The sequence below is a fragment of the Typopeltis vanoorti genome, chromosome 15, assembly GCF_054136105.1.
Source record: "Typopeltis vanoorti isolate ZY-2024b chromosome 15, IOZ_Tvanoo_1.0, whole genome shotgun sequence".
Classification (NCBI taxonomy): domain Eukaryota; kingdom Metazoa; phylum Arthropoda; class Arachnida; order Uropygi; family Thelyphonidae; genus Typopeltis; species Typopeltis vanoorti.
Genome location: NC_143563.1, coordinates 66,969,034 through 66,981,848, shown reverse-complemented (window position 1 = coordinate 66,981,848; position 12,815 = coordinate 66,969,034). Strand labels below are relative to the sequence as shown.

The following is a 12,815-nucleotide window of genomic DNA, read 5'->3' as shown; positions in this document are numbered from 1 at the left end:
TGAAAGGCGTAAAAGAAGTTTCCTCGTAAGAATTTAAAATACCAAGTTTTGAAAGAATATGTTCTGACAAAGTACGAATTACGTGCTTAAGGACAGACGGGAAAAAGGAATCCAATACTTGCTTATGCGTTTTGTGAAATGCATTGCGGAAGCGCAGAAATAAAGAAAACGCTTAGTCATTTTATCACTGACCGCTGTCGTTTCAGAAGACTTATACCAGGAGAGCAGAGAGCAACTCCAGCCCGCACTGTACTTTTCCCATACTTTCCCGGCCCAACCTTGTGTTTATCTATGGAAGATTTTCATATTGATATGTTGGTCTTTCAGCAGTAAAAATAAAAATAAAATAAAAAATCCCACATTTTAAGAGAAAAAAGTCAGTCTTTGCTGAGAACAGTTGGCTCAGATTAAATTGTATAATGTCATTCTTATTATTATGTATCAATGTTTTATATATATATATTATTATCATTATCGTCAACAGAGAACTTTCAGGAGTAGTAGGTCAAGGTACAATCAGATTAAAATCTAGGTCTAACTCACTATGAATAATTAAGGAATTTTAATACTATATGAATGTGATAATTGTGCTAGGGTAGGAATATATATGAGATCTAATTAATCTAAATCTGCTCGTTCATATTTCACGTAAATCGCAACACTTTTTCCACAATTTATCAATTACAGTCTGCATAGCGCTTCGGTAGCACGATTGGAAAAACGACAGGACACTGAGTTCTTCGACAAAAAAAATAGTCTGAGTTTTTGATTCTTGTCGTGGTGAGAGGAATCTTTACATGAACTTTTTCAACTGAAGGTGAGTTTTCGATTTCCTATGGGTGTTTCAGGGTTTTTTTCTCCTACAAACTCGTTTTTTTTGTCCCACATACAAGCCAATCAGCCAAGGAATACACGCAATTTAACAAAAAACACTATTGATGAGGTAGATGGTGTAGGTGAAAGATCATGTGCACTTCAATATTGGAGTGCACACATAATGGAGGAGTCCCTTGGACTCTGCGGTATCTCATAATAATATCTTCTTCTTCCTTTGCGTATTAGGCCTAATAGCCTCTTACGATTCGACAACGGAAATCCCACGGAATAGGTCGGTCAGTCCTTATTCCGAGAGTGTCCTATGTCTGTAGATGCGTGAGTTCATGGAGCTGGTTTTCCTGTTCTAGGGGACGAAAAACCCGAGTTTCAGGGTGAAAAAGTCCCCTACCTCCGTATGAGACCGGTTAACTCACCTTTCCTCACGACACAGACGGGAATCGAACCCAGGCTTTCCGACCAAAGGGCTTCGTATATACCGACTGAGCTATGGAAGCTCTTAATATAATAACAATAATTAAAAACAACACAAATATACACTAAATGCCACCCTCCGTAGCTCGGTTGGTAGTGATGCTTGTTAGGAAAGATCTGGTTGAAATCCCGTCTAGAAAATAAGAAACATTCAGATCGGCCATTGAAATGGATGTGAAATGTAGTCTATCGTTACACAAGGTTTCCCCCCCCCAAAAAAACGGAGATTTTTCATCTCGCAAAATAGGCAAAAAATAAACAGCAAACACATACAACTGGTAAAGTATAATATCTATCACTTGACTATATGAGATGAGGTAAGCTATACACTAAACAGAGTATGGATTTGTATAATCCACTTTATGGATTATGCAAACGAGTATGCACTAATACACTAATAAATAATAGATTAAATGCGTAAATGCTTGGTACTCCAGATCTAATCCATGCAAATATTTTATCCGAATCATGCGCAGTTGGTTTTGGTCTTTTGCAAATGTTCATGACATAATGTAATAATTTATTTATTTACACACATATACACATATTGCCAAATATATCGGTAAAAATATACAATATGTTATCATTCTTGATTGGAATAACATGGTTTCGTCACGCATCGATAAGAAAATTATAATACTAGTTGAGAGTAGTGAATTAACTTTATAGGTGGCGCTAGACGCAGTCACAAGATTTGTTATCAAAGAGTATTTAGTCCTCTCTCCTGTGATTATTCAGGATATAAGAGAACGTTAAAAAGCTAGAGCGGTATTCGTGACTTTTAGTATATTATCCACGTATACATACGCAGGCTCAATTAAGCGTGAAAAGAACCAGTTCAAAAAATATATATATTGATCGTTGTGCTTTTCTCAATACGTGAATTTTAGCAAGGTGCTCATAAAAGATCGAAACATGGTTATGCCGAACGAAGAGGTCGACTCAGAACCAACGGTAAGCCAGATTTTGCTAACTTTATGTTCACTGTAATTATTTCTTTTAATTTTAATCACTGGAAACCATTGTACTGCGATCCAGATGAATGCTTGGCAATTTCATATAACAATAGGGTATAATGATTTAAGTTCATTGGAAGCTCTTCACAAATATAGTACTAAGCTTGCCTTTTTTTCTTTTTTTTTCTTGGGGTGTGTGTGTGTGGGGGGGTCTTGTTATTCATCACTATGCATATCAAGGATTTAGGCCTAGCGTGGCCTGTTCCGGCGTTAGAAGTCATCGTTGAACCTTTTAAGAGGACGTCCTGGTTTTCTTTTTCCTAATGGCTTGTTTTGGTAATCTTTCTATTTTCATTCTTTAACGTGTTCCATCCATTTATGTTTATATAAATGTTATTATTCTACTTGGTTATACTTATAAAAGTTACGGTTGTATTAAAATCCTCTGGGAGATTTTTATTAACTTTCCTTGAAATTTTTTAGATATTTATCATAAAATGATTTTACATTTGCCGAATTGATAAAATTAGATATGTCTTCGTTTACTGTTTCTTTCAATTGATTTATAACCTGTACACGTAGTTATATGACGATTTCAGGAATTGATAAAATAACGTAAATATAAACTTACATGCGTGTTTAGGAGAACTGAAAGTGAACTCTAGTCCAAAGAGATAAGCGTTTGATTCTTGGTATGTGTGATCGCAAGTCCCATGTCATTAAACACGTGAGCCACTATCAACAAGTCGACCTCTGGTCCTCATGCTCGGAATATCCGCGTGCTAAATATCTGTGGCATTTGCAAATTATGTTATTTACTATAGTTTGTCCTATGCTTGCTGTGTGCAGCAATTTACAATAATAGATCAATTAACGTGCACACAAAAGAATAAATTAAATTCATGTTAATGTTAACATTTATGTAGGTTATGTGCGGCCATTTCTAGTTTGAAATAGAAATACCGCACTATCTTCAAGGAGAAAAATACAGCAGTATGACCAATTAAAAGTTCTAATTATAGGCTGGTAGGTAATAAAAATGATTGCACCATAAGTACATGAGGGACTCAGATGCAAAAGAGATCTGCTACAGGGCATCAGGTGGTGGTGGTGCCCTCCCTATAAATTATTTAAGGGACTGAATATGAGTAAGGAGTACATCATTATATGAAGAGTGGTGGGGAAGTGAAATGTTACCTAGCATTTCACTTGCCCACCAGGCACAAACTTTAAATGAGTTTGAATAAGGCATGGCATTGTTATTAAAGTGAATCTCACAATTAAGTCTTATGACTCCAGTGCCATTAAAAATGGCATTAATACTTACATTAGGTGGTTAGTTTCTTCCAGAAAATACCTAAACATTGTTTTCTAGCAGGTCCCATTTACTAAAATCCTAGGAGGAAAAAATAAATGGTGATTTATATACTAAAAAGTAAATAAAAAGTATAACCAAATAATTATATTATTAACTATTCTCATAATCTGCAAGTATTTGCACATTGAACAATTATGCTCTTAGGTAATATATAGCATAACTTCATAACTACTGATATCAAGAGGGTGATAGTGAGTATAACTTAAGCCTCGGTCGTTAGTTGCTTCAAGTCTCCCGACAAATGATTCAAATAACTATAAAAACAAGTATTTGTAATGAAATTTATATATTCTAAACAATACTATATAAATGATGGATATTTGGTTTTTCTGTCACCAATACTTATTCTCAGAATTATATTATAAAGAAAAATAGAAATTGGAGAATTTATTAAACTTGTTAATTTTAAATATTTCAGTGATTATTATTATAAGTCAGTAATAGTTTTCAGGAATCAAGTTGGAGGCCAAGTAGAATAAAAAATAAATAAATAAATAAAACTCACTGAAGATGTCTGCCTGTCTGTGACTAATACTCATTGTCAGTGATTATTAACACAATATTGGAAGAATTGGTGTTTTTAATCCTTTCTCAGTGCTGTTTTTTACTGTATGAAGTCCAGCATGAGGTCCTTTAAGCCTTAACACATATCTATTGAGTTTTCATGTTTGTATCACATATCATTTGTTGTCTAAACCCAAAGGATCATAACCAAATTTGGCAAATAGTATGCCTAGAAGTACCAAAGGTTGCTTTGTCTAAATAGACTAAGAACTCATTGGTATGGGAGACAGACACCAGGATGTTTTAAATACAATTTCCCATAATTAACATGTCTGTCTGATTCATTATTAGAAGTTTCAATGAGTATAATTTATGAACACTTAAGATTCCCATCATCATCTGTTCATTGAACATCTGCAGATGCCATATGGTCAAATGAACTTGTCAATTCTAAATATTTCAGTGATTATTATTATTCTAATAAGTCAGTAATAGTTTTCATGCCTCAAGTTGGAGGCTTAATGGAGTCTTCATCTTCAGTTGAAAAGGCCTTATGTAAGATTCCCCACCCCCACAAAAAAAAATAATCATTGTCATAAACAGTAAGTAAATAAAGTAACTAACTCTACTGGTTTCATTCTAAGTAATATATTTATGTTGTGAATTTCAGGTGGAAACCGTGGTTAAGGTGCTGAGACCTGTTACTCGACTTTGTCAGGAGAATGGCCACTATACAACTTATACAATTATTCTGGAGGTATGTATATGAATAACGTACAGTATAAACTGTAGTGATAATGCATTATTATACCAGTTGCTTCTAAACTACTTTGTTACATTTTGTTAATAATAGAAGAAGGCAGTCAGCGTCCTTCTATAGAAATACTTTATTATATATACTTTTTTAATATATACTATGGAAAGTTTCCATAGAAGGAATTTGACCCCCCCCATACCTTCTCACCATCCTTTAAGGGATTTAGTCCCAACTGCCCCTATTATAGTCTCATTTCATCTTTTCTTTGGTCGCCCTTGATTTTTTTGTCCTCGAACTGGGTGATATTGGAGTATCTCTTTCAGTAGTCTTGAATTGTACATTCTTTTGATAGGTTCAATTTAGTTCCTTTCTTTCTTTCTGTATTTATACATTTCATCTTTTACTGATCTATTACCCCCCCCCCCCCCCGATAGCATTTCCTGGAGTTTTCACTTTTGTTCAATAGAAAAGGTATTGTCAGAACTTTATAACTCTTATTTTTGTATGCTTTTGAACTTGGTTAGGTTTGAAAATTATTGATTATCCCTGTTATCTTTAGGAAGTTGGAAATTTTGGCATCGTTGTCAACTTTTGTATATGCTATAGCCAGTCTTTCTTATAGTGTAATTTGTTTTCTTTTTAAAACAGTCTGTAAATCTAAAAAATTATTTTGCAGGCAAGCTGGTTACTTTGTAAAAGTAATGAAGTTATTCAATTTAAATGTCATCACATGCTCACTATGTAATAAAGTGAGCAAAAATGATTAATTATTACTACATTCAGATTGTTATTGGTAGTTGCTTATGAAGAAATGTGTATAGAATATGAACGTATAGAAACTGAAAGATGTTTTGCAAGTAGTCAGAAAAAAATTTCTTGATTTTGCTGATGAATGATAGCTCATACATAAGTATGCAATAGTCATCGTTTTTTTTTTTTTTTAAGGGAAGGAGACTTCTACTGGCCACCTTACGTGCAGAATAATCAGAAAATGTTCTCTCAACTCATTTTTTATCATATCACATAACTTGGCTCTGAATATGTTCCTACACAAACAAATTAAGTTTGTTTGTTTGTGAGGAGTATTTTATGCTTGTCCAACATGCATAAAAGAATTAATTATACCATACTATTTCTTGTTGGTTTATATCTCTGTATTGAGACCATTTCATTCAAAATGGTCTCGATTTTCTTCAGTTGAAAAGGCCTTATGTAATGGTTCTTGTTTCCTTCCTTCTTAAAAGCAGAGAACTTGGGTTTTTTGATTTATGAATGCCGTGTTTTAGTGATTAACTTGTTTTGTTTTAAATGGAGACTACTCAAGAAATTTCATATAATTTTTTCCAATTTGTGTTTCAATTTTTTTCAGATATTATGAATTTCATCAAAAGAAATAATAAATTTTTAGTTTTGTAAAAATGTATTGTATGTGAATATATTATAAATGTCGTGTCAATTTAAAAAAAAATAAACAGGATACTGTCTTAATAAATTTTTTTTTAAAAATCACTATTTTTGTTAACTGGCATCTTATAATTCTGAAGTCTTCTGAGATTTAGTAATGTGCTATATGTATTTATTTCATTTTCAATGCAGACAACTAGTTGAAGTTCTTGAGATTTTTTTGTAGAATGGAGTTCAAAGTAGAAAGAAACCTAGTAATTTATGATTTACTTTTGAAAGCCGGTTTGAGTTTATATTAGATAAATAAGGCATTAATATATATGTTAATGAGATGTAAAGATCTTTGTAAGAAAGAATGAAATCTGGAAATATGCTGTAAATTGTGAATTTACAGTCTCTCCTTCCTTGAAGATAATTGAGCCACATAAAAGCATTTTCTGTTAGCTAGTATGCTGTGTTAATTATATTGCTAAATTATATTAGTTAATACTAATTTCAGAAACATTAAATATAACAATATCTACAGCAAAATTTGTAAATAGATACTGAAAAATGAATTATTACTATGTTCTTAAATAAATAAATGATGACACTGGCATCTGTATGCAGTATTTTTGAATCACAGAAAAGCTAACTATTTTGAGATACTGCTACATAACAGTTCATAGCAGTTACTGGAAAATGTGTGCTTTCAAAGTAGTATGTGTAACATGGCATATTATGCATACAAAAACATTAATCATTTGACATTAAATGACAGTGTGTGTATGTGTATAAAATACACACATAGTACTCATCCAATTTCTTTTTCTTTTTCAGAGTAACAATCCTTGCTTCTCTTTTCCAACAACATGTGTGCATCGCCGCTTCTCAGAATTTGTGCTCTTGAGGAAACTTTTAAAAATGCATCATCCAACTATGTAAGTAGAATAAATTTTTGATAGCTTCAGAGAATAATGCATTATAAAACTTTCTTGCAGCTTAATTAAAGTTTTCCAATATCCCAATTGGCCTTAACTGCTGTTCAAGTAAATACGTAATGGCATTTGTCAAAATCCTTTGAAAGAATATACATATAACTCTGAAAATTGAACTGTTCAGTTCAGTATTTTAAAAAGCTTTTAGAATATTTTCACAAATAAATCTTTGCATTGTGAAATTTATTGTAATCCTCTTGGAAAGAAATTTAAATAATGATTTTTCTCTATTTTCAGTGAACCACCTGCTTTACCTCCTAAAGTGATATTTAATAGGCTGAGTCCTGAACTTATAGAAAAAAGAAAGCAAGGATTACAAATATTTTTAGATCAGTAAGTTTTGTTTCTTTATCTGTTAATATTTAATTAATGTTTAGTTCTTATAAGAGAATAGTAAGTAGAAATAAATTTGCAACTATCAAAATTAACCACTATTCACTAATATGATTGTTATGTACAATTATTTATATTTTATATTAATTGTTTTATTAATTCATTTTATATTAATTTAATATTAATCTTAACCTTATTTTATAAAACAAAATCTGTATTATATATCGGTATAAACATTATTTCAAGAGATTGTCTGCCTATCCTCATGGTAATATCCATGATGCTTGATCAACATGAGAAAGAAAAGTTCAGTAATAATCACTGACCAGAGGAACTTTGTCTAGGCTTTTTTGAGCTGGTTCCTAAATTAGTCTATCTTTTGACAAATAAGTATAGTTTTTTCCCCACTCCAATTATTTTTTTTATGACACAACTCAGAGAAATTCACCATATAACTTACATGATTTAACACAATATTATTAGTAATCTAGCATTGAAGAACATTAGGCAGTGAAAGCTATCTATCATGACCTTATATTGTCTGCTTGGCCAGAGATCACACTAATCCTGAGGCAGCAAAAATGAATTGCTACCGACTTCTCAAAGTTAGAGTAGATACTGCTCCTTACTCCCTTTTGGGTTAGAGTATAAAAAAAAAATTCTTATTAGACTCCATGATATGTCATGGTCAAGAAACTTAGCTTCTTAGAAATCTGATTATGATAGAGCAGTCAATCCTGTCTAGACAGGATTAACTGCCAGAACACCACATGTAAATTGCATGTGGTGTTTTGGCAAGTTTGCCTGTTTTTGCAGGACATTATTTTAATGTGTTGCAGTGCTTCAAAATGCACGTAATGTTCTTTGCTAAAACCAAGCACTTCATCTTCAGAACCTATACTTTACTGTTTCTTAAGGTGCTCAAAATTATTTAGTGCTTTGTTCTGGACTACATGTAGAGATAGTTATGTAATACTTAGTTTTGCCCTGTGACCCAAATTGAATAGTTTCTCACTTTCACGTTAAAGCCAATACATTTGCCTTTGACTAATGGAATAGAACTCTTAATCCGCTCTTATTTCTAAGAATTGTCATTACAGAAAGCGGATCCAATGCTTAATTTTGGCATTCAGTTGTTCCAAAAGTAGATATTGTTCTTTCCATTCTTGGACAAGGCTAAAGATCAACATATCTATTAACTGCTACAAAAATCAGTAATAATCATAATGGGTTCATAGCAAGTATTTTTGATTTTGGATTAATGGGTTGCACTATCTGCAACAAAGAATATAAGAACCAGTTCTTATTTTCTGTTTGAGGTATTAATGAACCTTTTACCAATACTGAATAACAAGATTCAGCATCTTATAAGCGAGTCCTAGGTATTGATTTTGATGGCCACTTGGTAATAATAATGACTGCCTATGTTTAAAAAATAAAATAAAAAAATTGTTTACATTGTTACAATTGTTTTTTGAATGAGTAACATTTTTATATAGAAGTTCAGGAACAAAGTTCTTGTTTAAGCCTGCTAATTACCCAGAAGAGCAGAAAAAACTTGTTCTTTCTACAAAGTTTTCTGTGCCAAATTTATGTATAAAACATAATTATACAAAGGTTAAGTTTGTGTCTTATGCAACTTTTTATTTTTACAGCCATCTTTTTGCTATACTGAATTTAAATTGCTATTAACTAAAAGAAACATTAATGCTCTTAAAAAAAAGTTCTTGCTTGTGAAGCAAGGAATATTTGCTATTGTTTAAGTAAATAAATCATTAGAGAATTCAATAACATTTATATTTTTAGGTTACTGCAAATCCCTATATATTTATCTGACAAGTCAGTTCACCTTTTCCTACAAACTGAACTTGGAATGGTACGCATAGAAAAAGAGGTCCGTGAAGGAATGCCAGACTTACCAATACAAGGGTTAAGACGCCGTGTTTCTTCTTATTCTATCCTTAGTGAACTGAGGTATGATCAGTTTTTTTTCATTATTATTATTATTATGTACATTAAGAAAAATGTTATATAAAACTTGTTGAATTAAATTTGTTATGAAAGTAAGTGGATTCTTCCAGTTTTATATGTGAAATGTTATTTGTTTAGTGACAGTTCCTAAATATTCACCAATATGATAATAAACTTGATTTGCTAAGGGAAATCCCACAATAACCTGTCACTGTGGAATAAGTTTCCTTTGGTAAGGAAACAACAACAGTAAGGACTGAATAGACATGTGACTGGTATCAAGAAAAGACAGGCATTTATGGTTTTTCTGTGAAAAGAGATTTTAGAGTGATAGTGTGCAAAAACACATTAACTTATTCATTGTAAAAGCACATAGAGAACACATCAGTGTAGCATGCCATATGATAGATTTGTGGGAGAGAGAGAGAGAGAGACTGCCTGAGGCAATATTTTTCCAAAACATTGTATGAATGGGTAGGTAGAGAAGGCTAAGAGGGAGAAGAGCCAATAGCAACATTGTAATGTCTTGTGAGTGGGTTGTTTTGGCTTACCAGATAAAATAAGCCAGGAGGCATAATAATGAAGCAGATTCAAAGTGAGAAGAGTGAATTAGTTTCTAAGGTATTCCTTTTATAGAAACGTTAACAGCTAAAGGAGAGGCTAATTAAAGTCTACAGAATTTTTATCATAAGAGCGGTTACTGCCAGTGATAAGAGAAAGTGCTGGACTAAATATTTTGCTAGTTTGTATGTAGGTGAATCACTACTCTTGACTGTTTTCACTAGAGTAAGGTGTGTAGATATTAGTTTTTGGCAACCATAAATCTGCAGTGAGTCTCTTTTGGTATTAATAGTGCTCCTTAGTCGAAAGACCCGATTTCAGTGCCATCTAGGACATTAATCTTATTTTTAAGGACTTTCAGCTAGAGCTCGTCTCATAAATGTGGCATGATTTTTCCTCTGAGGTTTTCTCTTATCAACTCAGGTTTTTTCATTGTGTATAAATAACCATATAAGTTGGTTATGAGAGGCCACTGAGCTTAACACATCATAGGGAAAAGTAAATACAAGTGCATCTTGCAATGAATTACTTAAATAAAAGTATTTAAATAATTCATTAAAATCATGAATAGACAACCTACAACAGATGCAATTGACAGCTGTAATGCACTAAGCAAACAGGATTAACTGCTCTATTAGAGCATTAATTAGATTTAAATGTCTAATCAATCTGAATGTTGTACCTCACTTCCCCCCCCCCCCACACACACACCAAATTAAACTGTAAATTTCAAAATACTTAAATATTAAGATGATTATATTTTGTACATTTAGTGAATGCTAAGATTTTGTTCTTTTACTACAATAATTAATTTTTATCTCATTTTAGCAATACTGAATTTTCACTTGGCATGGCAAGAAATACAAAATTGGAATCTCAGCCTAGTTCAACCATGGCTCGTGTTTCTAAATGTGAAGATCATAATCCTCCACAAAGTCTTCCTGTACCATGTCGAAGAAGTATCTTAAGCAGCATCATAATAGGTTCTGCACTAGAAAGTGATGCATCCATGAGCAGTAGTATAGATAGCTATAGTAGTTTACCAGAAGCAGAACAAGTGGCCACTCCAAAAAGAGTTTCATTTTCAGAAAAAGTTCTTGTTGCGAGAATAAGCGATGACCAATGGCTGATAGATGAAAAACCAATGAAGGGTGTACCATGTTTTTAAAATCAACCACTCATGATTTTAATGTGTATGAAATGTGTAAATTTGTGTAAATAATTAAAAGCATTTATTTAAAACTTGATGGAACTGTTTCCAAAGACTTTCACCCACATTTCTTTCTAAGGGCATATTCTTCCTGGCTGTAAATTTTAGTGTAATGAATTTTTCTATCTTCTTGTCGAATTAAGTACTACCCTGCAAATGTTTTGTTATGTATTGAAAATTGATACTAATATTATTTTTAAACCTGAATAATGTTATAATTTGTGATATGGATAAAAAAAGTGTTAGAAAATCATTCAGTAAATGTGAATGTTGCATTTCAAACTTAGGATTTCAAAAAAGTTAAACTTCATAATTTTCTTTTATCCTTTCATTAATATGTTAGTATTTCCCTCTTCTTTAACTTCAACTAATTCTTAATAAGAATTAGTTGAAGTTAAAATAATAAGAATTAAGTTTCTTACTGTTATTTGTTTATTAGTGCCATAATAAATACTGGAATACTTTAAATTTTGTTCCCGTATAGGCATAGATATTTTTAAATAAACTGTGTTTGTTGCTTGCAACATTCACATGAGAACTTTTCAGTCTTGCTTGTAAATTCTATTTTGCATACTCTTTTTGATATAAATAACTCAAAATTCAACAAGTGGATTTTTTTTATTTTAAACTCACTAAATTGAATTCATGTTAAATTTCTGTTTTACCCACTTTTCTCAAATTTAAATTTATGTATAAATTTATATATATATATATATATATATATATATATATATATATATATAATCATTTGTTGATATTTATACAACATAAATGCATAGTTTGGTTCCTGTATCAATAGATTATCCAAAACTGAAATATACATTGATATTAACTGATCTGTTCTCAAGCAAATCATGATCTGAATATATAGACCTTTTCCCTTCAATATTTAAAATGTTAACATATGTCTGAATTTAATATATAATTAGAAGTGTAATTTATTTCACTGCATGTCATATGACATTCATTTTCATATTTGTCCTACATATGTGTAATGTACATTATTTATGTCCCCGTAACATATTTTGGCATTGACATACTTTCATTACTTCTTTTGCGTTAATATCATAAAATAAAATCATTGTCTGAAAAGTTGTAATTATAATTAATTTCAAAATAAAATGATACTGAAAATAAATGTTTGAGCATTAATTATCAATTAAAACATTCTTAACACAAAAGCAAAAAAAAAATTACCAACATTTTTAATGTGTTGTATTTTCTTCATGGTGAAACAAAAAAAAGTAAATTGTGATTAAAAATTTCTACAAATTAAGTGATGAAATTCAGAAAAATTACCTGAATACAAAGAAAATTGAGACATGACCAGAATGGTCATATTCATCGACTGAAGATTTGTACTAAAATTGATATGGTAGATACAATTTTTTTTTTAGTTTGTTTGCATTTACAAGTAAAATGCAAAGGAACAAAACTAAAATACTTTTTACAAAAT

General features: G+C 31.3%; 2 protein-coding genes across 3 annotated transcripts in view; one reads left to right on the top strand and one right to left on the bottom strand.

Moving 5' to 3' along the window:
- The window catches only part of LOC150098842 (CUGBP Elav-like family member 4), a 913,499-nt gene extending 909,839 nt beyond the window's left edge, over positions 1–3,660 (bottom strand). Inside the window, exon 1 of one of the 2 annotated variants that reach the window (XM_090405883.1) lies at positions 3,592–3,660. The gene's annotated coding sequence lies outside the window, so the exon portion shown is untranslated. The remainder of the gene's footprint in view (positions 1–3,591) is intronic. The other variant, XM_090405882.1, reaches the window with a different exon arrangement.
- LOC150098841 (uncharacterized) lies at positions 2,047–12,491 on the top strand. Its single transcript, XM_090405886.1, has 6 exons — positions 2,047–2,262; positions 4,817–4,903; positions 7,127–7,227; positions 7,522–7,617; positions 9,424–9,591; positions 10,978–12,491. Exons 1-6 carry the CDS (start codon positions 2,224–2,226, stop codon positions 11,315–11,317), a joined length of 831 nt encoding a protein of 276 aa, XP_090262012.1. The 5' UTR covers positions 2,047–2,223; the 3' UTR covers positions 11,318–12,491.
- The last annotated feature ends 324 nt before the right edge of the window (positions 12,492–12,815 follow it).

Coding starts and splice junctions, on each gene's coding strand:
- LOC150098841 (XM_090405886.1), top strand. CDS start 2,224: ATGGTTATGCCGAACGAAGAGGTCGACTCAGAACCAACG. Junction 4,904..7,126: donor CTTATACAATTATTCTGGAG/GTATGTATATGA, acceptor TTTCTTTTTCAG/AGTAACAATCCTTGCTTCTC. Junction 7,618..9,423: donor TTACAAATATTTTTAGATCA/GTAAGTTTTGTT, acceptor TTATATTTTTAG/GTTACTGCAAATCCCTATAT.